General features: G+C 44.4%; 1 protein-coding gene across 5 annotated transcripts in view; it reads left to right on the forward strand.

Annotated features, from left to right (window-relative positions):
- GLT1D1 (glycosyltransferase 1 domain containing 1) overlaps positions 1–24,840 on the forward strand; it is a 924,582-nt gene that overhangs the window by 184,031 nt on the left and 715,711 nt on the right. For all 5 annotated transcript variants that reach the window (XM_069620127.1, XM_069620130.1, XM_069620126.1 and 2 more), the window contains exon 4: positions 23,783–23,834. In XM_069620127.1, the coding sequence (XP_069476228.1) occupies positions 23,783–23,834 (52 nt within the window). The remainder of the gene's footprint in view (positions 1–23,782; positions 23,835–24,840) is intronic.

Consider the following 24,840-nt stretch of genomic DNA (forward strand, 5'->3'; position numbering starts at 1 on the left):
AGAGTGGGTTGGCAACTTGCAAGCTATGGAAAACAGAATCACAAGGCAGAGGCAGTCCAGTATGCAGAATGGGTTGGCAACGTGCAGGCTGTGGACAGCAGAATCACAAGGCAGGGGCAGTCCAGTATGCAGAGCGGGTTGGCAACGTGCAGGCTATGGAAAGCAGAATCACAAGGCAGGGGCAGTCCAGTATGCAGAGCGGGTTGGCAACGTGCAGGCTATGGAAAGCAGAATCACAAGGCTGGGGCAGTCCAGTATGCAGAGCGGGTTGGCAACGTGCAGGCTATGTAAAGTAGAATCATAAGGCAGGGGCAGTTAAGTATGCAGAGTGGGTTGGCAACGTGCAGGCTATGTAAAGCAGAATCAAAAGGCAGGGGGAGTTCAGTATGCAGAGCGGCTTCAGTAAGCAAGACAAACAGCAGCAAGGACGTAGTAAGGAAACAGGGTTGGACAGAAGCAGGTAGACAAGAGGCAGAATCGAAAAAGGCAAAATAAAGGTATAGAAAACGAGGATTCCAAGAAGTACGAGGCGGTTCCAAACCCTTCAATCAGAAGCGCTGTGCCGTAGACTGGGGGCCGGCTTTATTCTGTGTACATCACGTGCCATAGTCACATGATATGTTGATGGCCGCGTGTCTGCGCCAGAAGCGTTCTCCTTGTTGCCAGGGCAACCGGTAACGAGCGAGAAACTGAGCTCGATGTTGCAGCCTAGGGTGATGTCCGAAACGTGAAAAACGAAGGCCCAAGGATTTCTTTTTGGGTGTCGGACGTGCCGACAAGTTTCTTTCCACAGGTACTTTAAACCCAGACTGTGTAGAACCGTGATTCCTAACAAAAACCCTCTGCAGTGTCCACAAGGCCTTCTGGTGCCTGGGGCCTCAATATTTTCAACTCTCTTCCTAAATATCTTCCTTCAAGCTCTGAGGCCTCCCTCTGGAACAGCCTCCCTGCCACTCTGAAACTTGAGGAGAATCCTATCCGGTTCCGGAAGCACCTCAAAACTTTTCTCTTTGCTCATGCTTTTTCTCCTCCTCTCCCCTGCTGACCTCCTGGCTGAAACTGAAACTGCACTGGTTATCTGGGCACCCTCCGATCTCGGGCCCAGGTCCCTCCCCCACCAGTCACACACACCTGCACTGCCTTCATTGCAACCCCTGCATTTAGGGACTGTTTCTGTATCCCCACTGTCCCACTACCAGCACTTGACACCTGATGTCTGCACTTACCGTTGCACTTGCCACCTTGGCAGTACTTTCACTTATTGCTTATTTATTCTTTTATCCCATGTACTGCACTGTCCTCCTCTCCTCCCCCCGCACTTTCCCCCTTCCCATGCACTTGCGCGATCTGAATGACACCTGGCCTAGAACGATCGTTGTCTTTCTTCCTTCTGTCCCCCCCCCCCCCTTTGCCTCGTCGTGCCTTGAAACACTTGTGTATTGGCGCGTTCTAAATGCCATGTCATATCATATCATATATATCCTCACATCTCCCGACTTCTCAGAAGTCATATTATCTGCACCTCCTCAGAGGCATTCCTCCTTTCCTCTCCTTTCCCCAGAAGCTCACTATCTCCAGAGCTCTGGTTCTCTCTAGGCTGGACTACTGCAACAGCCTTTTTCTTAATCTGCCTGCATCCACTCTTCGCCCTCTACAATTTATCCATAACAGGACTGCGTGACTTGTCCTTGGCCTCAAGCCCAGGGATCGTATCTCTCTAACCCTGAAATCTCGCCACTGGCTCCCGGTGGCTGCGAGGATCAAGTTCAAGACCCTCTGCTTTGTCCACAAGGCCTTCTGGGGCCGGGGACCACACTACATCTCACTTTCTCTTCCTAGGCATCTTCCTTCTCGAGTCCTCCGCTCATCCATCTCCAACTCTCTGAGGGTCAGACGCTTCTCCAGGCAGAGAGTGGGGGGTAGACCTCTGTCCTTGGCTGGGCCTCCCTCTGGAACAGCCTCCCTGCCTCTCTCAAACTTGAGTAGGATCACCTTAGGTTCTGGAAGCAACTCGGGACCTTCCTTTTCGCTTCCGCTTTCTCTCTCCCTCTCCCCTGCTGATTGTTATTGTTGTTGTTATTGTGCTTGTACCGCGCCAAAGCCCGTAGGCATCCAGGCGCCGAGAGAACAGAGTACAGTGAATAAAAAGACTACCGCAGAAGATTAATCTAGTTAAAAAGATGTGTTTTTAATTGTTTTCGGAAGGCAAGAAGATCTGTTGTCTTGCGCAGGGATGCAGGCAATGCATCCATGACTTGGCTCCCTGGGTGTGAAAGGCCCTTCCAGAGCCTCGAGAGCGTTTCACCCAGTGCTGTACCAAAAGATAGCCTTCAGCCGACCTGAGGTTTTCTTTAGGCTGGTAAATGCTAATGACATCCTTAAGGTAAGCAGGAGCACTACCAAAGATGCATTTATGGCATATGGTTATTAATTTAAATTGAATTCTGCTTTCCACAGAAAGCCAATGCAATTTTTTTTCTGGCTGCAGTAGTGGGTTCTGAGCGCTTCATTTGGAAAATGATGCGAATGGCTTTGTTTTGTATTTTTTGTAGCTCCTGGATTTCTGCTTTACCTGCACTGCCTAGAAGTGCATTACAGTAATCTACACGTGGCAAGATGACAGCTCTCACGAGTTTAATACGGTTTTCAACCGAGACTAGTGGTGCAACTTGCCTGAGCACTTTAAGATTGTTAGGGAGAATTCTCTATTTAGGCTGAATTTCCTAACCTAGTGAGTCCCCCAGCAGCTTTGCTGGATTTCTGGACTTTTTTTTCCATCGTGGCAAGAGTGAGACTCTTTTCTCCCACTCTTTGACATTCTGAGGAATTAACCACATTCATGTCCATGTGTTCAATGGGCTATTGGGTCTTTTACTCCATAGGGTCTCATGTGTTTTACTACGTGTGTTACACCGCACCCTCCGTGCCGTAACACTGGGATGTCCTAAAGGATCCCCACCATAGACTCCATACCCTGGCACTGACTACTGTCTCCCAGGGCATGTAAAGTCACCATTGGCTTTACCAGACCTAAATTTACTAACAGAACTAGTACAAACCACCCTATTGTGGACGCACTGGTAGGGGTAATTCGATTACCCCTGGGTCTGTTGTTCGAGGGGGCACTGTCCCGTCCCCCCTCGTCGAGTTTTGGCTGGTGGCAGTGGAAACTACTTTGTATATTCGACCCCGAATATAATCCTATGGGATTCTTCCCATTGTTGGAGGCTGATACTTTTTCACGTTAGTCTCTAACGTACTGCCGGTTTATTTGTCTTAAATAAATCTACCGGGTGGTATTTTCTACCAGAACTCGGTTTTTAAAATGGCGTCTGTGTTCACCCCTAACTCCGAACCAAAGGTTGAGCCCTTTGTTCCACTTTTGGCAGGCTTCGGCACAGAGGCCCTCCAAAGTGGTGCCATTCTGTCTGGGTACCACAGGGGGTGTGGGAGGGGGTTTAGGCACCCTGGACTGAGTTGCCTTGCCAACTCAAGTCGCACTCTGGTGTGATTGGCCCAAGTGGTGAGCCGCCCCGCTCACCACTTAGCGTGTTTTGATTGACAGCTAGGCTGAATGAATGGGGGTTTTCTGCATAAAAGCAGGGCTTTTGGGACTTGATCTTCAGAAGTCGCCACAGGACCTAAGAATCCGACGAGGGTAAAGCTGAGCCGACCTGCAACAACGACACCTCTGGTGGAGCCCTGTTGAACCGACTCATCACTTCCCAACGACAGAGGAGATCTCCCTGACGCAGAGTCTTCTTCCCCTGACTGGTGGGAACAACCAGTCCCTTTGCTTTTTCTTCGCTTCCAGGGCGTAGTGGTCGAATTGCCCGTGCTGAGCACCCCGGAAACCGGATAGCCACTAACCTGTACCGCGACCAAAAGGTGGTGCCTTGTGACAGAGCACTCCGCGGATGGTCTCTTCCCTGGTGGTGCAACGATCTTCAACTTTCCTTCGATGACGAGACCATCTCATCTCTTGGCAAAGCCCTGACTTGCATCCACCACCAGGAACAACTGCCTCCGCCGGAGCTGTCTCTTCACTTACAAGGTACTGTGTCCGCCTGGCTTCCCTTGTGACGGTTAGCGTGAGGTGTCTTAAATCCTTACCTTTCCATTGGGACGCCTCCAGACCTTAACATTTTGTTCTAAAATGGGCCAACCTTTCTGTGTCAATTTGCTACTAAGACTCGAAGTGCATTTCCACTGTGATACTTTTTGGGACATATCGCCTTGCCTCTCTCCGAGTGGGCCTGGCCTCTGACTTTGTGATCAACAGTAGACCCTTCCTTGCTTGCCTTGCATTTGCTTCGTAAAAGTGTTGGTACCGAGTTTGTTTCATACCCTGCCTTTTCTCTCCCGTTCTAACGAATATTAGAGTGTCGTCTAGGTTAAAGCATTCACCTCTGTCTGCAAAAAAGTGGTGCCATTGAACCTAGACTTGTCGAACTATTGTTAGGGCATTGATCTACTTATAGTAATTGTGATTGAAGTTGTTTGCCGTATTAGTGCCAGAGTGTTTTTCATAGATGTGTTTTTAAAATAAATAATTATATATCTTTACAGCCAAGCTCTGTTCCGTGTCTGCTTTTTCTACTGTGAAAATTGCCCTATCTTGTATACTCCACATACTGCCTAGCTTTTCTTGAGGGAAGTCTGACTGCTCAGCCACCGCTACCAATTGAATCTTTGTGGTAGAGACTGCTACCAAGTGAGTTTACTGCCAAACACCTGTAGGCCTAAACTTTTTGCAGTGGTCCCAGAGGGAACTGCACAGGGTTCTGCTTAACAAAGATGATAGTTAGTGGTAGTGGCTGCAACATGGACTTCACAGTCTGAACTGTTTTCCATGAATGTGCCCAAGGTTTTAACTTTCTGCACGATGTTGATGAAACTACCATCTATCCTAAAACCAGTATACTCCTGGGCCAACTTAATTTGTGCCTGTGATGTCTGTCTGCTGTGCATACTGGTTACCTGGACTTGCTGCACAAACGGTTGACCTTACACTGCCGCAGGGCCTCCCAACCACTTAAGGGACTGTATCTGCAACCCTACAGTCCCCTGATTCTCTGCACCTATGAGCCACCAACACCCGGCTGCACTTACTAGTTACTTGCACTCTCCTCTCCCCCCTACCCCCTTGGCACTTCTCCCCCTCCATCCCACCCACCCGAACTTGCGTAATGTGAATGACACAAGGCCTAGTAAGATTGTTTTGTCCTCATTCTGTTTTCCCTTCTTTGTCTTGTCGCGCCTAGAAACACTTCTGAACAGGCGCTTTATAAATGACTTATCATATCATGCCCTACTTGTATTCATCCCAGTTTGGTTTATTTGTGATCTATTGGAATGACCATTCTTACAATGTGATCCTATTGTCAATTAAAGGTTTATTTTTTACATAGCCTCTAACGCCGACACACGTTCAAACCTCTGCGGTCTTTCTCAAGGATTTAAAGATGGAATCAGTTTATGATGTATATGATTAGTGAGATGAAATACAAAGAACCATATATGTAAATACACGTCCCAACATCTACAAGTAATTGGATAATATAAGGCAGTATCACGGAAGGGGAAAGTGAGGGGAATAACAAACGAGAGAAATAAAATGACGAGAGAGGGAAAAAAATGTGTCATTGGCATCGTTTAGCTAATGTCCTTGAAGTTTATATTGTTATTCTTTGACCATATGAATATCTTGGCTGCCTTACGTGAGAGAAGAAGCAAAAAAGAAATTAAGTGGGCACCACTTGGAAGCATCCGCTTGAATTCAATAATACAAATGTAGAAAAAAGTAAGAATAATAATAATTGGACTTTTTAGAAAAGTATACAGGAGCTGGCTGTGATGAGCGTGGAGGCACCCTGACTCGAAAAACATGTGAAGCAGGAGACCAGGTAAAAATACCTAGCCCCGCAGCCGCTCTCTGTTGGACCCAACATGGGTTGTGGTAATATAAAGTTCTTCAGAACTGTAGTTGTTCAGTGTGTGAATGAGGTATTCAAAATTCAATAAGCAAGTTTTCAAAAGAAATGAGTCTTCATTGTTTTACAACAATGATTATCGAAACAAATCTCAAGGAACAGTCACTAATAAATTATTAGTGAGGAAGCAGCTGACACATCTTTTGTATAGAACAGACTTAACCTGCCAATGCATTTCGGAGAATCTTCTCCTTCATCAGGGCTAGTCTATAGTATTGCAAATCAATTGAATGCATAACGACAATACATTTGATGACACATTAACATGATAAATGGTAAAGCAAATGTTTCAGAAATGAGTGGATTTCCGGAAAAAAGAAAAACGATGCCAAAATGTAAAGGACAATTGTATACATGATGTTGAAATGGGAAGAAGAATCTGTATCTTTTACCTCTAGGGTGTGAACAGCCTTATTCTAAAATGGTGCCGTGTTTTGTCCGTACATAAAACGGTATGAGGCTTTCGTACTGAACGCTCTGTGGAAAACAGGGCAAGGGGATCATGCCGCTCTGGAAAATGAACATGGGGTTCAAGATCAATGACATGAATCAGGGGCTCAAGACTGGTAATAGAAAATACGGTGCAAGCGTACCTGGTGATTCACGGGTGGTATCTGCCTCAGCTCCTGGGCAGATGCGTAATCGCAGCCGGGTACTGCCGTGACTAACCGTTGCTAAGGCAACGGTACTCTTAAATGCCACGTGACCGCATCACGTCCAGGAAGTGGCGCGATGCGGAGGTTGAAACAAAATGCTGGTAATGTGGTCATCGAATGGAATTTAACCAAAGCAATCATTTGTATGATTTACTACTGTTGTACCAAGTATTGTAGTGGGTCTGTAAATAAAAAGGAACATTGGGCATAAACATAGAAATGGAAGAAATACTCAACATTGAAATAATATCACTCATTTGAAAGAACTGTACAAGGAAACAGTGCATTGCTTACATAAAGATGCTAATATGGAACGAGACCCCATCGGGAAATACATCATGTAATATGGATGTGCACCATTGTCATGGGCGGTGCCGCCAGTGGGTGGCACCTTGGGTCCCAGGCTGAGGATCCGGGATCTACGGCAATGGTGCTGATACTTTAAAAAACACCTCTAAGGAAGAGTGAAAAAGAATGAGTCCCAGACAAAGGGCCCGGGATCAACGTAATGATATGTAAAATCACCTCTGTGGAGAGATGAGTCAAAGGGAAGAAAAATGGGGAATTGAGGTTGTTGCAAATACTGTACATTTAGGAAGTCAACTGAATATCAAAAATGTGAATAGGTCCACGTGGTATAATGTGATGGAATACAGAATAGATCAAAATGTTGAATATAGCAGGAAACGCATCGAATTTCAAATGCGGCAATGATAATTGATCTCCTCATTGAGACCATTTGGAGCCAGGCTGCTAAGCTTATTGATCCAAGAAGTTTCTCTCCTGTTGAGCCATAAGCTCAAATCTTCATGTGGATTGTTTTTGGACAGAGCTTCTAGGATCAGAAACCTGATCTGTGTCAAGGTGTGGCTCTTTTCGACCCAATGGCGGGCTACTGCAGAGTTAGCATTGCAAATGCAGGAGCGGTGTTTGTTCCAACGGGTTTTGGCTTCGTGAGACACACATTAGTGGAGGCACACAATTTTTGACCTTAGTACTCACTTTGAATTAACATGTTGTTTGAAGATATTGAAGGACTTTCATCAAAATGAGCTGAAACCCTATGGTTTTCAATAGAGGAGGTGACTGCAATTCTCAAATTGATTAGCGAAACGTCAATTGGCGCACAAGGGGCTACATCCAGAGATCCAGCTAAACGGATCAAACAGTTGGAATATTTAATACGCAAAGAGATCAACAGCAAATTACATGCGATCACATTGGATCGCTATTTTAAGAACCAACGAATCCCCAGAGGCTTACGCATACAACTCCGTCCCTCCCCATGCAAGGAGAGTAAAGAGTTTGTAAGTGGGAGGCCATCTTGAACAAATGCTCCTTGGACCTGATTTTATTGACCATCCAAGAGCTTTCAAAAAATGTGACTTCCCTCAACACTGAAATCCAAGATATTGAAAAAGAACTAGTTTGCTCACTGGGGAAGGAAGAATACGATATCATTCTGGCAGATATCAACACTAAACTTGAAGATTACAAGACTGAGTTGGAACAGAAGAAAGTCAAGAAATTCAAACGTGATACTTGTGACTACATCAATGAAGAAGTGTACACGTGGATGGATACATATGCACCAATAGCACCTAAAAAGCGCTAAGTATCCATTGGACAACACATCCAGCTCTGACTCAGAAGCACAGAGGGATTCTGAGACTTCCACAGAACAAGCAATGGGTAACTCCAACCGTACAACCAGTCATTCAGCACAAACACCCTCAACTTTGGCTTTTTTAGGCGCCCGCCCAAAAGAACCCGCAAGGGATGGAGGAAATCTAAGAAACAAACCACAAACGAGATTGCAACTACGGAAACCCTAGTCATCAATATCTCCCATAGAACTTTGAACAAACCAGAAGAAGACACCCTACAGAAAGGACTCAGCTTCGTACCTACACATAGTAAAACATTATTCGATACCAAGATCGAACTGTATACGTTTGTCAGGAAACTCAAACTCAAGGTCTTTTTCGAAGAATTAGAAACCCATGAGGGTCCAGAAAACATCCCTGGTTTCCAAGAGTTCAGGGCCAAAAGTGGATTCATACCACCTATCACAGTACCATCGATTGACATCTTTCAGAAGCTTGTCACCAGAGACCTTGAATGGATCAGCTATAAAATCCCTCCGCACAAGAATCTCAAACCCCACGAGATGACAACTCATTAGAAATCTCTACAGTGACAAGAGTATAACGATAAGCCCAGCCGACAAAGGAGGCGCTCTGGTTATTATGAATACTGTTGATTATGATGAATGTAAGAGACAACTATAGGACAGAACTGTATATGCTCCCTTGGATCATGACCCCACCATTTCTATCAAACAGAATTTGGAGACACTATTGGACAAAGCCATGGAACTCGACTGGACACACTCGCAAATATCTGAACAATAACTATCCCAGAATTCTGAACTTTTACACATTACCCAAAATCCATGAAGATCTTATCAAACCTCCTGGAAGACCTATAGTTGCAGGCATGGACAGAATCAATCAACCACTAGGAGTCTACATTGATTTCTTTCTTCAACCGCTGATACAGAACACCCCCACCTACATCCGTGATACCATCCATTTTTTGCAGAAGCTCAACACCATGACTCCAACAGGATCACTTGATGTTTACCATAGACGTTAAGAGTTTATACACATCCATACCTCACAACCTTGGAATTGAATCGGTTGAATGGTTATTACTACAAGCACCTGATGTTAGAGCGCAAAAAATAATTCATATTGACCCTTCTCCAATTTATTGCTGAGAATTCTTACTTTCAGTATCGCAACCAGTTTTTTCTGCAGATTTCCAGAACATCGATGGGTCCCACCATGGCACCCACATATGCGAATTGCTTTATGTACAAATTCGGGACTGATTACGTACTTAACAAACGGGAAAGGAACAAGAATATCCACCTCTAGGTACGATACATTGACAACATTTTTGGATTTTGGACAGGCACTGAGGTAGCATTTACTGTCTTCTTTGACTACCTGAACAAAATCAACAGGCGTATTCAATTCACCAGAGAAATATCACACAATAAGATCACTTCCCTCGATGTCAAAATGGAGAAGAAAACAACCGGTTACAGTACCACCCTTTTTTGCAAAACTACTGATCGCAACAACCTACTACACCGTTTGAGCTTTCATCAACCTAGCTTACTCAAGAACCTTCCCTACAACCAATTATTACATGTCAAAAAGATTGTCAGCGATCCTGAAGACTGTTTGGCACAACAATTTGAGATGAAAGAGAAATTCCTGACACGTGGCTACAAGAAAGAAGAATTGGTTTCAGCATCCCAAAGAGTGGATACTCTTGACCGAAATACTTTACTGTCCAACACTAAAAAAAAAACAAGAGAGAACTCAAATCGCCTGTCTATGTCTCCAAATTCTCAGTTCAGAGCAATAAGATCAAAAACACCATTAAGAAACATTAGAGTAGCTTCAAGAACGACATAAGGGTAAAAAATGTGTTTGATGAACTACCGGTGTTCGCTTACCAGAGAAGTAGGAACCTACGGGATGAATAAGTGCATAAAAGACCGCCGACAAAAGAACTGATCATTCAGCGAACTGGAACATTCCCTTGTCTCCACTGTACTAACTGCAATTCGGTACTCAAAGGCAACATCATACACCATCCACGTACAGGCAAGAAGATTTTCCTGAAAACTTTTGGCACTTGCGATAGTGCCAACATTATATATGGTATCAAATGCCCATGTGGGAAATATTATATGGGCCAATCCACTAGAACAGCCAAAACCCATTGGAACGAACACCGCTCCTGCATTCGCAATGCAAACCCTAACTCTGCAGTAGCCCGCCATTGGGTCGAAAAGAGCCATAACTTGACACAGATCAGGTTTCTGATCCTAGAAGCGCTGTCCAAAAACAATCCACATGAAGATTTGAGCTTACGGCTCAACAGGAGATAAACTTTTTGGATCGATAAGCTTAGCAGCCTGGCTCCAAATGGTCTCAATGAGGAGATCAATTATCATTGCTACATTTGAAATTCAATGTGTTTCCCGTTATATTCACTGTTTTGATCTATTCTGTATTCCATCACATTATGATACCACGTGGACCTATTCACATTTATGATTTTCAGTTGACTTCCTACATGTACAGTATTTGCAACAACCTCAATTCCCCATTTTTCTTCCCTTTGATTCATCTCTCCACAGAGATGATTTTACATATCATTATGTTGATCCCGGCCCCTTTGTCTGGGACTCCATTCTTTTTCACTCTTCCTTAGAGGTGTTTTTTAAAGTATCATCACCATTGCCGTAATCCCGGACCCTCAGTCTGGGACCTAAGGTGCCACCCACTGGCGGCACCGCACATGACAATGGTGCACATCCATATTACATGATGTATTTCCCGATGGGGTCTTGTTCCCTATTAGCATCTTTATGTGAGCAATGCACTGTTTCCTTGTACAGTTTTTTCAAATGAGTATCATTATTTCAATGTTGAGTTTCATTTCTATGTTTATGCCCAATTTTCCTTTTTATTTACAGACCTACTACAATACTTGGTACAACAGTAGTAAATCATACAAATGATTGCTTTGGTTAAATTCCATCTGATTACCACATTAGCAGCATTTTGTTTGAACCTCTGCATCGCGTCCAGGAACACTTGCACCATATTTTCTATTACCAGTCTTGAGCCCCTGATTCCTGTCATTGATCTTGAACCCCATATTCATTTTCCAGTGTGGCACGATCCTCTCGCCCTGTTTTCCACCGAGCGTTCATTACGAACGCCTCATACTGTTTTATGTACGGACACAACACGGCACCATTTTAGAATAAGGCTCTTCACACCCTACAGGTAAAAGATACAGATTCCTCTTCCTATTTCAACATCATGTTACAATTGTCCTTTACATTTTGGCATTTTTTTCTTTTTTCCGGAAATCCACTCATTTCTGAAACATTCCACGATCGGTATGTCACCATTTTCATTTGCTTTACCATTTATCATGTTGGTGTGTCAAAAAATGTATTATGTATTTAATTGATTTGCAATACTATAGACTATAGCTGATGAAGGAGAAGATTCTCCTAAATGCATTGGCAGGTTAAGTCTGTTCTATACAAAAGATGTGTCAGCCGCTTCCTCACTAAGAATTTATTAGTGACTGTTCCTTGAGATTCTTTTCGATAAACAATCATTTTTGTAAAACAAAGACTCCTTTCTTTTGAAAACGTACTTATTGAATTTTGAATACCTCATTCACACACTGAACAACTACAGTTCTGAAGAACTTTATATTACCACAACCCATGTTGGGTCCAACGGAGAGCGGCTGCCTGCCTTACGTGAGATGGATATGGAATTAACTATTTCATGATCTCGCCATTTAGTCCTAGTGTATTGCACCTGTTGCCCGCTCTTGTTTCCTGCAAGCAGGAATCGTCCTTCATATCTAGATACTGCTCTGTGCTTATCGTCAATACATTATCTATTTAATACCAAGGGTTACTCTCCTTTTCATGTGCTTTAGGCGTTCTGTTCTCCTATATTGCTTAGCTTCATAATATGTTGTTCATGATTCATAGTTTGTTTCTGTGAATGACAATTTCTATATGTTATGTTATTTTGCACTTATATAGCGCCTTATATACCATTGGTATGGTCTGAAGGCGCTGGTAGGTTGAACACCCTTGGGAACCGAAGTTCAGGTCAGTAGAGAGAGTAGGGAGAGTTAACGGCACGTGTGCGCCCCGGGTATGTGTTCAGCTGGTGCGGTATACGTGAGGTAGCTGCTTCTTAGCGGTAGGTGTGGTGGTTGAGGTCTGGGGTATGTGTTCGTTCTGGCTGGATTTATCCAGACCGACTGTGGCTGCATTAGGCATGATGAAAACGCCTGGCTGGGGGGTGTTTAACCAGCAATGTTTACTTGGAGTGATGGGGAGTGAGCGGGAGGTGTTGGTATGAGAACAGTTATACCGAATGGTGTCATAGTATCTCTGTGTTCTAGTTGAGTGGTGGTGTAAAGAAGAGAGTAAGCGTGGGGTGTGATATGATGGGTTACATGCTCTTTCAAACGTTCCTGCATTCCAGACCATACTATGTATGTCGCGCAGTTCTATGCGCTCAGGTCCGTTCTACGGACTTTTATTCATTCCATGCGTCCCCGACAGCGCTACACTCAGTTCTGCTCGACGCACTCATGCATTCCAGTCCGCCCCGCGCGCTCCTGACTGCCCCACGCATGCACTCCTGTCTGCCCCACACATGCACTCCTGTCTGCGCCTGTATTGCGCACTCACCCGCTCCCCGCACACAAATATAAAGGCATTTATGTGGTGCGGTCGGCAATTCGTACCCTGGACGCAAGCAGAGCCCACTGCATTACAGGACTGTGAGCTCTGTGACTCTTCCTCTGAAGATTCAGTACTGCATTCCTAGCGGAATAGCTTCTGTCCGCATTTGGCGTTCTGTGAACTTCTGCGGTTCTTCCCTTCTACGTGATCTAAGTTCATTAAAGTGCTACCATCACATTTAATATCATGATACACTCATTGTACCCTCTAAATAACTTCCCTAGAGATCCTACAGTTTTGAGGGCCTATTGTAAAATTGAGGCCTTTAATGAAAAAAGGAACCAGAACATTGGGGACTTCAAGTACTCGGATGAGGAAGAGGGACTCGGAGACCAAAAACTGCAATGTGCAGTCTAGTGGTTCTAATGACCCACACCTAAGTGGGACCTCTGAATATTTAAAACCCCCTCAGGTGCAGGCCATTAGAACAAGATGATGGAGCAGTCGATGAGGTTGCCAGATGCAGTTGCAGCAGTAGGAGCAGAGAAATGAAGATGCTGGAGCCGCCAGTGTTTTTGAAGCAGATGCCGGTTCTGAAAGGGTCTTCTAGATTGAAAACCTGTAGTGCAGACGTCGTGCAGCCAGAAGCAATGTTTTTTATTTATTTATTTATTTATTTACATTTATAAAGCGCTCACACAGCCCGCAGGCATCGAGGCGCTGTTACAGGAATTGTTTGTTTTTCTTAGTTGCGAAATTGCGTTTTTTTTGTCTTAGTTACACGCGCTTAAACACCCGGAGGTTTCTAAGCGCGGACCCGGGGATCGAACCTGTTGCTGCTTCGTGTCGTCTTGCTTCCAAGACGCGCACGCTGCCGCTGAGCTATCCTCCCGGGTTTTGAAAGGCTTTCCCCTTGGAGAGAGAGGCTCTCTTTATTGGGTGCCTTGTCCTGGTGTCCGGCGAGCTACGGAGTGCACAAGGAGCGAAAAAGGCTCCTTTCCCGATCTGTGCGGGCCACAAAATACAACCAAAGCCGTTGCTCGCTCAGAATGCATCAGAAGAAGCAGAACCGGCAGTGGATTGAGCGGATACGTCTGGGAAAGAAAGAAGCCACGGATACCAATCGATTCATGCTTTGAGGCTCGGCGTCGGGCAGCCTACGGGTCCTGGATGTGGCCAGGCACTGCCTTGCGGCGCAACTTTTGAAGGCCTTTACTTGGAAGTTAAACGCCAACCAACTCCGTTGGATAAAGCTGGAGGAAGACTGGTGTCGGAACCCATTAGAATCGCTCCTACACATGGTAAAACCCCGGGACCCTCCCAACTCGGGCCCCTTAGCAGCGACAAGAAACACGGAGTGCTGGAAAAGGGCGGCCCGCCAATGGAACCGCAGAAGCGTTGTGGGCCCTCTCTCCCGGATCTGGGATAACCAGGCCTTCTCTCCGGGAATTACACCAAACAACTTTGATAAACGGAAGGAAGGAAGGAGGGCTGACGAACATGGCAGACTTCCTCGAGAATGGCTCCTTGCTAACTTTCATAGCCTACAAAGCCAAATTCCAAGTCCCAGAAACTGAGAGATTCCGGTACACGCATCTCAGACACTGGCTATCCCACGACGTGATAAGGAAAAACGGAAGCAGAGACCTAACAGCCCTAGAGCGAACGCTCACAGCGGGCCCCCTCGCCCCCTGTGGAAAAATATCCACCATGTTCAGGCTGCTAGATAGATCAGACCCCAGCAAAAAGAGGCCTACATGCAGTAATGGGACAAGGACATGGGTAGAGCCTTCGAGCCTGAGGAATGGAGCCACACCTGGGCCCGAGTACACAAAGGTTCAAAGTGTGTCGCCAACAAAGAAGGCGCAATTAGAGTTTGCTACAAGTGGTACCGAACACCAGAGATCCTCACTAAATGCAATCCAACAATTCCACCACAATGCTGGAGAGGATGCTCAGACAGACATTCTGTTCAACCTCCTGTGGTCATGTCCCAAAGCCACACAGTTTTGGAAAGAGGTTCTGGAACAAATCAAATCCATCACTGATCTCTCGATCCCATGGGATTCTGTGATATTTCCGCTGAGAGCCACGGGCGAAGGCCAATTTCCACTAACCGGCTGTATAGCAGACAGGTGCTCTCATCTACTCACAGCAGCGAAGATCTCATTCTCAAGGCTATGGAAATACCCTGAAGGCCCAGCAAATCCCATGCGGTGGTCTAAGTGTTGGGACATAGTAGCGGCAGAAAAAATTACAGACTTCTGTTTCGGAAACTAGAGCAAGTTCTACAACACCTTGGCACCCTTTCTAGACTATACGCAGCAATTTCCAGGAGTGGCGAGAAAAGCCCCTACCCTTTGATGGATGGCAAAGCAGAACTAAAGAGCCAACCAGCGGGCAGCAAGCATACACTGAGAGGCCTCACGCCGAGCCAGGGACCTTCGTAGAAACCGTATCCCGGACCCAAGCTTCTCATACTGCAACTGGACCCTCGGATGTGAAAGCTCTCCCTCACATAGCACAATGTACAGTCAGCTCCAACCTAAGGTCTTTTATTGTTGTGGTTTGTTTGCCTTTGTTGTTTCCTGATTTCACAACTAATCATTGCTCATTCCAATCGATTTCTCACGATATGCTTGTAACTTGCACTTAAAATACCAATAAAAAGAATCTTTGAAAAAATTAAAATAAAGAAACCAGTGGGTTTACCTTTATTAGGTAATCCCAGAATGCTCTGTAGTCGACCGCTGGCTGTTGATCATTATTTTGAATGCCAAACAAATAAAAGAAACTCATATTGGCATTATGAGAACTTTGAAAGAGGACAAGAAAGAAAAGAAAGGTTATTATTGCCCAAGCCAAGAATATTGCCACAGTAGAGAGAGGGCACTATTGAACCAAAATAGAAACCCACTTTGCCAAAGTAAAGACTGGGCAATACTTCAGAAAGACGTAAACCAACATTGACAAAGACAAGAGAGAACAATATTGCAGAAAGTGTAACCATTATTTCAAGAGTGAAGATGCAATAGTTAAGCAAAATACCAACAAGCGTTGCCTAAACCAGGACCAGTGGAATAAACTGCACCAATGTGTAATGTATCCTTACAGAGGAAGTTGTAAATCCTAATGTTGCTGAAAGTCCAAGACTTTTCTAAATGTTTGAAGTAAGCCTCACCACATAGTACTTGTAGTAGTGTTAGGAGTTGTTATCCTGGCAGGCGAGTATACCAGGAAAGGGATTTCTGAAGGTAGTCCTGGCAGGTTAGTGGACCAGGAAGAAGATATTGAAGTACAGCATTGTGGTTGAAGGTTGTGAAAGAAAGGAAGTAGCAAGGCCACAAATGTGTTTAATGAACTGTCTCAAAATTATCCTGACAAACGTTGTTGAAGACAAATTGTGAAAGTATTATTTTTCCAGGAGGAGAGGTTAAGTTGAAATATTATTTGTAAGTGTAAAGGCAAAGACCCGTTTCATTTTGTGGAAATGTTGCCAAAGGCCAAGTGACAGACATTTGGAGTGAGAAGAACTTGGTATTGTATTCAGAACAGCACTTGGCTACTAAAAGGAACTTTCTATTTTAAACTTTGAACTGAAAGATCCTGCCTTAAAGTTGGAGAGGGGGATCAGACCCTGTTTACAAGGATACTGACTTATAAGGTTTATGTTCAAGCAGAACGGTTATTTTGTTAAACCTGAATTGGCCTATGATACCTCTTTAATGAGTGTGATGTATTTATACATTTTTGAGGGACAGACTCATTTTTTTTAGTGTTTTCGTTTAGTCTTATTTTGATAGGCAGGGTATTCTTCTCAAGTTAGGGTTAGCGAGGCGTTTATCACACCCTTTTAAGTTTCTAAAATGGCTAATTGTGGAAAACCTTTATCAAGTTGTGCACCTCCCATTTCTGACTCTACACAGTGCACAAGGCGCACTATTTGTTACTTGCCATGAGTTATCACGCACCAATGTCTAGTAGTGAGTGCAAATGAGTGGGTTCCGTACCATTCCTGTTTTGTGAGCATGCAGGATTAGTACATCTCTACTTTGTCATACTTCTCAAAGTAGTGTTTTGTTTTGTGGTATTGTATCATTTTATTGTGAATTATACATCCTTCATGAATTCCTTGGACCTTCGGGTAAATGCAAATACATCGGCCATTATGGTTTTCCAGATCGGTAAACGAAGAATTTCAAGCTGCCAACAATTTTTACCAATGCCAGCAAACATCTGCTTCCCCCTCTAGCTTCAATGGTAAGGCCCTTGCTTCCAAATAGGGGGGAAATGGAGCAGGCTTTGGCTTTGATGAAATCATGCAAGATACACTTGTTACGAATCGCCCTAACTGGGTATCTAGTCAATTCATCTAAACCCATTGCATCTAACGCCACACCATCACATTATATTCAACGAAAAGCACTACCAACGAAGTACCTTTTCATTGACTATAATTCAATGGTATAATCGAAACTGGGGTTAGGGTAAGATTAAGGGTTAGGGTTAGGGTTGGGGCTATGGTTAGATTAAGGGTTACATTAGGGTTAGGTTTGTGGATTTTGGGGGAGTCTGGGGGGAACCCCCCCAAATATACCAAAAAAACATTAAAACGTTACAAGGAGCTGGCCAGTGCGGACATTTCAGCACTGGACAGCTCCATGTGACGTTTTAACGTTACAAATAAAGCATTGAAATGCTGTCTTTTACATGTAAAAGTGCATTTCCATTGAAACCAGTCCATTTTATATTTTCGATGGATTGGTTTCGATGGAAAAGCACTTTTACATGTAATAGGCTGTCGATATATTGGTAAACGTTGCTTTGGTTTCGATGGTGTGGCATTTTGATGCTTCAGTTTCGATTAAATGACTAGGAATCGCCTAACTGTGTATTAAGTAAGACCAGTGAGTTGCAAAATATTGTTTATTTGTTTTGGGAGTTTTCGGACGTAAACATTCTGCAAGTGATTGAAAATAACTTTTTTTGCCTCCCGCCGTCTGTTCCCAGTTTTGTCACCCATAAGGAACTTAACTTATCAGATCTAGAGGGTGAATTCACAATAGAACCTGTCATATTTTGTTTTCAACTATGGAATAACCTGAGGGCTGCTTTTTGTAATTTTATTATCAGGGCTAGCCTAGCTAAGCCTCGCGTGCATACCATCCAGTGGCTGCAATATTATATTAAGTCCGATCTCCAAAATCCAAAAGATTCACGCACAAAGCCACTTTAGAAACCCAACTCCAATTGGTAATGAAGGTGTTAGTATTTTAAAAGTGCCTTTATTGATGTTCAAAGAGAAGAAAGAGTTATTAAAACCATCCAATGCAAACGTATCAAATTAACAGCCTACAAGATTATTTTAAGTGGACTAATTGACTAAAAGAAAGCTCCCTAATCACGAGGGCAAGATTTATTAAACTGCCCATAAGGACTGTGCCTGTTTCATGGTCAATACGTATCAAATTAACAGCCTACAAGATTATTTTAAGTGGACTAATTGACTAAAAGAAAGCTCCTTAATCACGAGGGCAAGATTTATTAAACTGCCCATAAGGACTGTGCCTGTTTCATGGTCAATTTCTCATGGTGTCAGCAGCTGCGAACTATGTGGTACCTCGAAGAAAGATGTCTTGCATGTGTTGTTCTTTTGCCCAGCATGTACTCGACTCGTCCGAAGAACCCAGATTCTGATTTTGAAAGAGTCCGGTATTCATCAATGCTGCAAGGTTGAGTTTCCATGTGTAAGATATGTGTTATGTTTGAGACAAGCCCAAAAACAGAGGGAAAAACAATTGCAAGCACCTCGGGTCTGATTAATTTATAGGACCCCAGATTATGCTAGGGGTGTAACCTGAAGGCAGAGGTTTTATAATGCAGGGCAGGTCTCTTTAAGTAGTTTATATCTGCGCATATACTTATAGGATTTTTTTTAATCAGTTGAAGTACATTTTCAAGTATTTTCCATTTTAGTGCCTGGGTTATGAATTCATGCTTCGTTGTATTTTTCCGCTGCTTTCATGACACATATTTGTCAAAATAAAGTTACTGTTGATGATGGCATTGTTTTGCAGCCCCCCCCATAGATCATGCACAGTATGTGTAAGCACTCTTTGCTAATCCTGCCTTCCTTGGAACATTGGGCATCCAGCATCCTTACCATTAACTATATCCCGGAGTGATATCCGAGAGAGACCGAGCGACAGACAGACTTACTTCCTGAATTGCAGCCAGACAGTCTGGTATAAGAGAAGAAGCAGAGGTTAGCCTGGTTACGCTGGGAACTGTCCTGAGAACACGCCATGTGTTACCAGTATTCCATTGAGCACCACGGAATAGTTAACATTTAGAGTTATAGAGAACATTTAACCGTGCTGAAATGTGGGGTGTGGAGGACAACAAGGGGGCCAGCTGTAGCGATTGGTCACCAGGAGGCGTATGCCATTGTTACTTCAACTACTGCTTTTTAAATTTTACTTTTATAGCTTACATTTTGATAGACTCAATTTGCTCAGGGTGACCAAATACGGGGGTGGGGGGTTGTGTGTGTGTGTGTGTGTGTTTTTTTAAAATATATATATATATAAAGTTTACAATGCAGAGCAGTCGGGAATAATTCTGTGCTGGTTGGGTTTGGGCATGTTTATCTTACAGGGTAGGGGTCGAAATTGGAATTTGTAGAGCAGGAGCTGTAAATGGCCCCTGTGGCGATTGACAGGATCGTCACTTTTCTCCAAAGGGAAGCCCTTTCATGTGAGGCTAGGTAGGTGAGCCCACAACGCAACATTCCCCCTATGGGTGGTGGTAAGCGTGACTTCAAAGGGAGAGACTCCCCTCTTCGGCACAAGGACTCCTGTTCATCAAACTCCCTAAATCACTCTATGAAGAACCATTGGAACCCTCAAGGCTGCAGGAGAAACATCCTCCACAAGTCAATGTTTGTAATTGTAATGTAGCACCAATTTACCATCAAACAAACCTACTGAGAAGAAGAGGATACCAGAAATAGATTGCCCAGTGGCTGGCAGCCAACCATACTGGGACTAAGAAGATTGAGTGAGTGAGGAAGAGCACTCATGAGAGAGAGACACAAAGAACTATGGTTCTACGCTGGTGAGAGACCAGTACTTCCCCTTAAAAACAGAAGACGGACAAACGTATGTTGTTGGTGGAACTTGCGCGGCTCAAACCTGGTGAGAACGAGAGACCAGAGATCCACGAGAGGTCCGCTCAGCCGAGAGGACTCCGGCAACCATGAGGCGGAAGAAGCACAGCGAGGACGGCGAGCCAAACTGCATGCCCAAGAACGAGAATGGAGGCAGTGGCATGACCCCGAAGATGTGGACTGACTGTTCCTAATACAACGCAATGACCGCAACTGGAAAGGCTCTGCGGAGCCGCGCACTCAAGCTGGAAACAGAAGACAGGCTGGACGCGGCCAAGATGTGAGTGGCAGCCGGACCCCACAGGAAGAACCAATGACACCAATTCATCAGAATAAAGGTAACTGGAGCAGCAGAAAGCGCGTGGGGGGACTAATCGTATTCTTGGCAGTGGTTGTGACTACCTTAAAGAAAGTGAAGGACAGTTTATCAACCCCACAGAGTGGTTGAAGCGTGATTCAATGATAGAAAGCCATCTAGAGCCACTGCAAGAATCCGAAAGGGATAAGACCCTATTGTGAGAAACCCAAGGAACTGTATTGAAAGACTTAAAGGCGAAACAGAAAGGGTGGAAAGAGCCCTTAGAAGAATTAAAGGATTGGATTCACATGGTCACCTAAGACTATTTGAAACTGGACTAAGCCTACCCAGGAGAAGGGAGTCTTGCTACTGGACCCTTCCTTTTCCTTTGATATTTAACTAGTGGGAAGGTTAGGATTGGATAGCTTTTGGATGGAGGACGGAGCATTTGTTTAGATTGCTATACTGACGACAAGGCCCATAGTCTTGTGTTAGGTAGGGCAAATCTTTGTGGTAGGGACCGATAGTCCCGTTCTTACTATTTTAATAAAAAGAGAATTGTAAGAATGCCACCATGTGGTCACCCTCCTTCTTCTGACCTACCACACGCCTGGAAGTCAGGATGTTCCTCTAACCAGGAGCTACACATCTGGCCTAGGAGCTATTGTTTAATCGGTGGATAACTTAAAAAGAGATCAGCACATAAGAAGACTAAAAAATGTAGAGATAGAAAGGAAATCTCTTTGTATAGCGATTTAACATGGATAGTTGCACACGCCAAAATAGCCAATCAGAAGTGCTGGAAAGACTTGCTTTTCTTCCCAAGCGCGCATATCGCACACCATAAACCCCTCTCACTATTGCTCTGTTGTTCTGTCGTTCACTCTTTTGCTGACTGCTTCTATCGATTCTTCTTGCCATTCCTCATTGCATTCCTTTCTCTTTTATTTTCTGTCATGCTAGTACCTCTCGTTTAGTCATTTGCGATCTTTGCCGCTGCATCCATAACTCTTCAGCTACGTTTGTTTGTTACTGCATCAGTCTCTGCTGCTGTTTCTTTATCACCACACATTTCTCCCTTTTCTGTGATGCCACCTGGCTCATTCGTCTCTTTTTCCCTCGGTGTTCCTGCAGAATGCAGAGCTAACACCTAGCGAGCCCCAAATCCAACTTTCATGAGAGGCGCAAACTGTAGAGGTTTCTTAATACTCCTTTAATACAAATGCCCAGACATTTAGTGAACGTCGGAGAAGTATGGTTGTAGAGCACCAGTGACCGAGAGCCAAAGGTAGCTCCTGGTGGTGCTAGGCTAATCAGGCTGTCGTAGGCTATAGCCAGCAGCTGAACTGCTCCCTGCCGGGGGTGAAGAAGGTGCTCCATAAAAAGGAGGATCTGGAGTTCTTTTCTAAATTTCCTGAGGCCGTGGCGATAGTGATGCGCCAGAGGTTCCACTAAGATCGGGAATGCTTGGCTCCCGTTTCTTTTTTGTGTTTTCTACTTCTCCTGTCTGGCCAAGACATGATTTCTGGTGATGTGCTGACTGCCGGAGATGACGAGTTTGCTTGCTAGCTAGGAGAAAGGTTGAATGGTGACTGTATATCACGTAACTGGCTTTGAAGGTGATGGGTGATTGTAGGGTTGCAAGTGAAGTTCCATGTGCACAAGTTATATGGCGATACCCGTGGCGACCTTTCATGAGGTGGCAGCTTGCATGTTTTGGTACTCATTTGAATCTTTTTTGGTTTACTCCTTTTTCTGATGCCCTGACTTTTCTGTTGGATCCTAATTGGCTCTCATCTTTTTCCAAGATTTAAGAACCGTTTGATGTGGTGGTTAGGAATGTGTCTGACTTGACATTCAAATTGACATTCATTTTTACCCCCCTAGCATCCAAATGGGCCTCTTCATTCCCCTGCAACCGTGACAGTAAGGTGTTCTGTGGAGTGGCTGAATCGGAGCCCATTACCATCACCGGTGGGGTGCCGCAGGGGGCTTGCACCTCTCCCCGTTTCTATAATATTTTCACGGCTCTGTTATTTGCCATGCTAGACCATGATGATGTAATATTCACCAATTACGCAGATGACCTGCAATGTGTCATCCCGTTATCTGGCTCGCAAGACTTGGATGAACTGGCTTTTAAGAAAGTCTTCCCCATCAGTGAAACCTGGATGGTTCACAATAAGTTGCCCTTAAACAAATCCAAAACCGAGCTCTTAGTTATTGGATCCACTCATACACTCAAAAAACTTGGTCCAAGCCATGACAGTTTTCAATTAGGTGATGAAACTATCATTCCTCTGAAAAAAGTGAAGACGCTTGGTGTTACTTTTGATCAGCGACTCTCCATGAAGCAACATGTCAGCAGTTTGGTCTCTTCATGTGCTTACTATCTAAAATTATCAGCACACTTAAGACACTTTATATCACAAGAAATGCCGAAACTATCGCAAGAGCAATTATAGGGTCCAAAGTTGACTATTGTTCCGGCCTCCTAATGGGCCTGGACAAAATTGATCGTAACAAACTCCAAGTGTGCCAAAATGTATATGAGAGTTCTGAGACTCAAGCGCAGAGACCATGTTACGCCTGCCAGACGCGCTCTCCATTGGCTCTGTGTGGAGACTAGAATTTTATTTAGAACCCTTACCATAATACAAAAATGTAGACCGGGTAAAATGCCGGACTATCTACAACTACTTCCTATGAGAACAAATGGAAGAGCCCTGAGATCAAACAGTCAGCACCTTCTAATTGTCCCAAAATGCAGAACGGCAAGGTGGCTAGCATTCTTTGCTATTGGGCCCAAGGTCTGGAACGCTCTCTCCCTAGAGATGAGAAGAATTGAATCACAGGAGACTTTAAAAAAAAAAGCTGAAGACTTATCTTTTGAACTAATATTGTTTTTAAACCAGGAATTACATTTTAATATTTAACTCTCCCTGTTATACTGTGTTTTTATTTGTTTATTGTGATGTTATGTCTTGTAGCGCCCTGAAGCCCTAGGGTCCATGACAGTGCTATATAAATACAGTAAAGTAAAAGCGGATTGTGGCAGAGCTTGCAAGCATTATCCCTCTGAGTGCATGATCACCAAACTCCTAAGCAAGCTCCATCAAGGCACTGTCTCCATGGACCTAATCTGCCAGGCTAGAGGAGTCCAGCATGAAGGCTGTGCATGGAAGTCTTTTCCCCTGCCGTGTGATTCCTATGGAAAGCCTGTGGGGGAGCAGAGGGGTAACTCGGGGTGCCTCTTATTCGCAACCAGTCATCGCTGCTTTCCTCACCTCCCAGAATGCTGATATTTTGGTACTTTTTGACTTTTTCAAGAGCATGCCATTTGCTTTTCAGGTTTGCAGTGGCGTTTACAGGCCAGATGAAGGAAGCCGCAGAACTGCGCTGGGTATGTTTGAACGCTAATTATTTTTTCTGTTTGTTCATTCTTCAGAAATCGCAGCACTGTAAGTTTAATGTGTCACATGAAATGACTTCTGCTCAACAGGAGTAAAGGATGAGTAGTGTCTAAATCGTCTACTCGGCCCCCAAGCATTCTCCAAACCAATAGGGACCCCAATCATGAAGGTAAAACGGGCACAGTTAAGACATGTACACCCATCACCTTTTGTGCTAACGTGGGCCAAGGAAAGGCTATATTCTCAGCAGGGGTGTGAATGTCATCCAGTAGCGACCCAAACGGCAAAGTACAACAGTTCAATATAAAATAATGCCCTCTATAGGATCTATAAGAATATATACTTTAATTAAACACTATAAAAACCCACCCTTGTAAAAGAAGACAGAAAATGCAGAACAGGAAGGTTTAAGCACTCTAGATAGTTTGTCAGGGAGGAAATGCAACAGTGTTGTTCAAATGGATGTCTTTATGGAAAAAATTGAAAATGGCTTTAGCAATCTCTCGACCAGGGGGACAGGGTTACTTGCAAGTGCCTGATTCCAATGTTAGGCAGTTGAGTGCTTCTCAGGCTCTCCTCTCCAAGCCTAGGGAGGTTTGCAAGTAGAGTGACAGGCCATGGTCCTCAGCAGAGGTTACCGCCAGTGTGCCCAGGGAGTGGATAGGGCGCAGAGCCTGCCTTTGCATTGGACCACTCCTTCTTTACCTCAACGGCTGTAGGCTTTAAAAAGGTGAACTCTCGTAAATGGGGTCCAAATGCATTATTTCTCAAGTCCTTGAAGGTCCAAAGGTGAATCCAAGAAAAAGTGGGAGACTGTCTTTTTATCGGCAAAATGACATTTGCGATTGGAGGGAAGCACACCTGCCCGATTGAAGGGGTCCAATCCCTGTCATTGTGACAAGCACCCCTTGCTTTCTAATGTCATACCCAGAGTGCTTTTCTCCCCCCTGGAAGTGGGGGAGGAAGGAGAGGAAAGTCCAGAGAAAAGTAAGATGC

This window comes from Ambystoma mexicanum, chromosome 10 (assembly GCF_040938575.1).
Source record: "Ambystoma mexicanum isolate Mex_15411 chromosome 10, UKY_AmexF1_1, whole genome shotgun sequence".
Lineage (NCBI taxonomy): Eukaryota > Metazoa > Chordata > Amphibia > Caudata > Ambystomatidae > Ambystoma > Ambystoma mexicanum.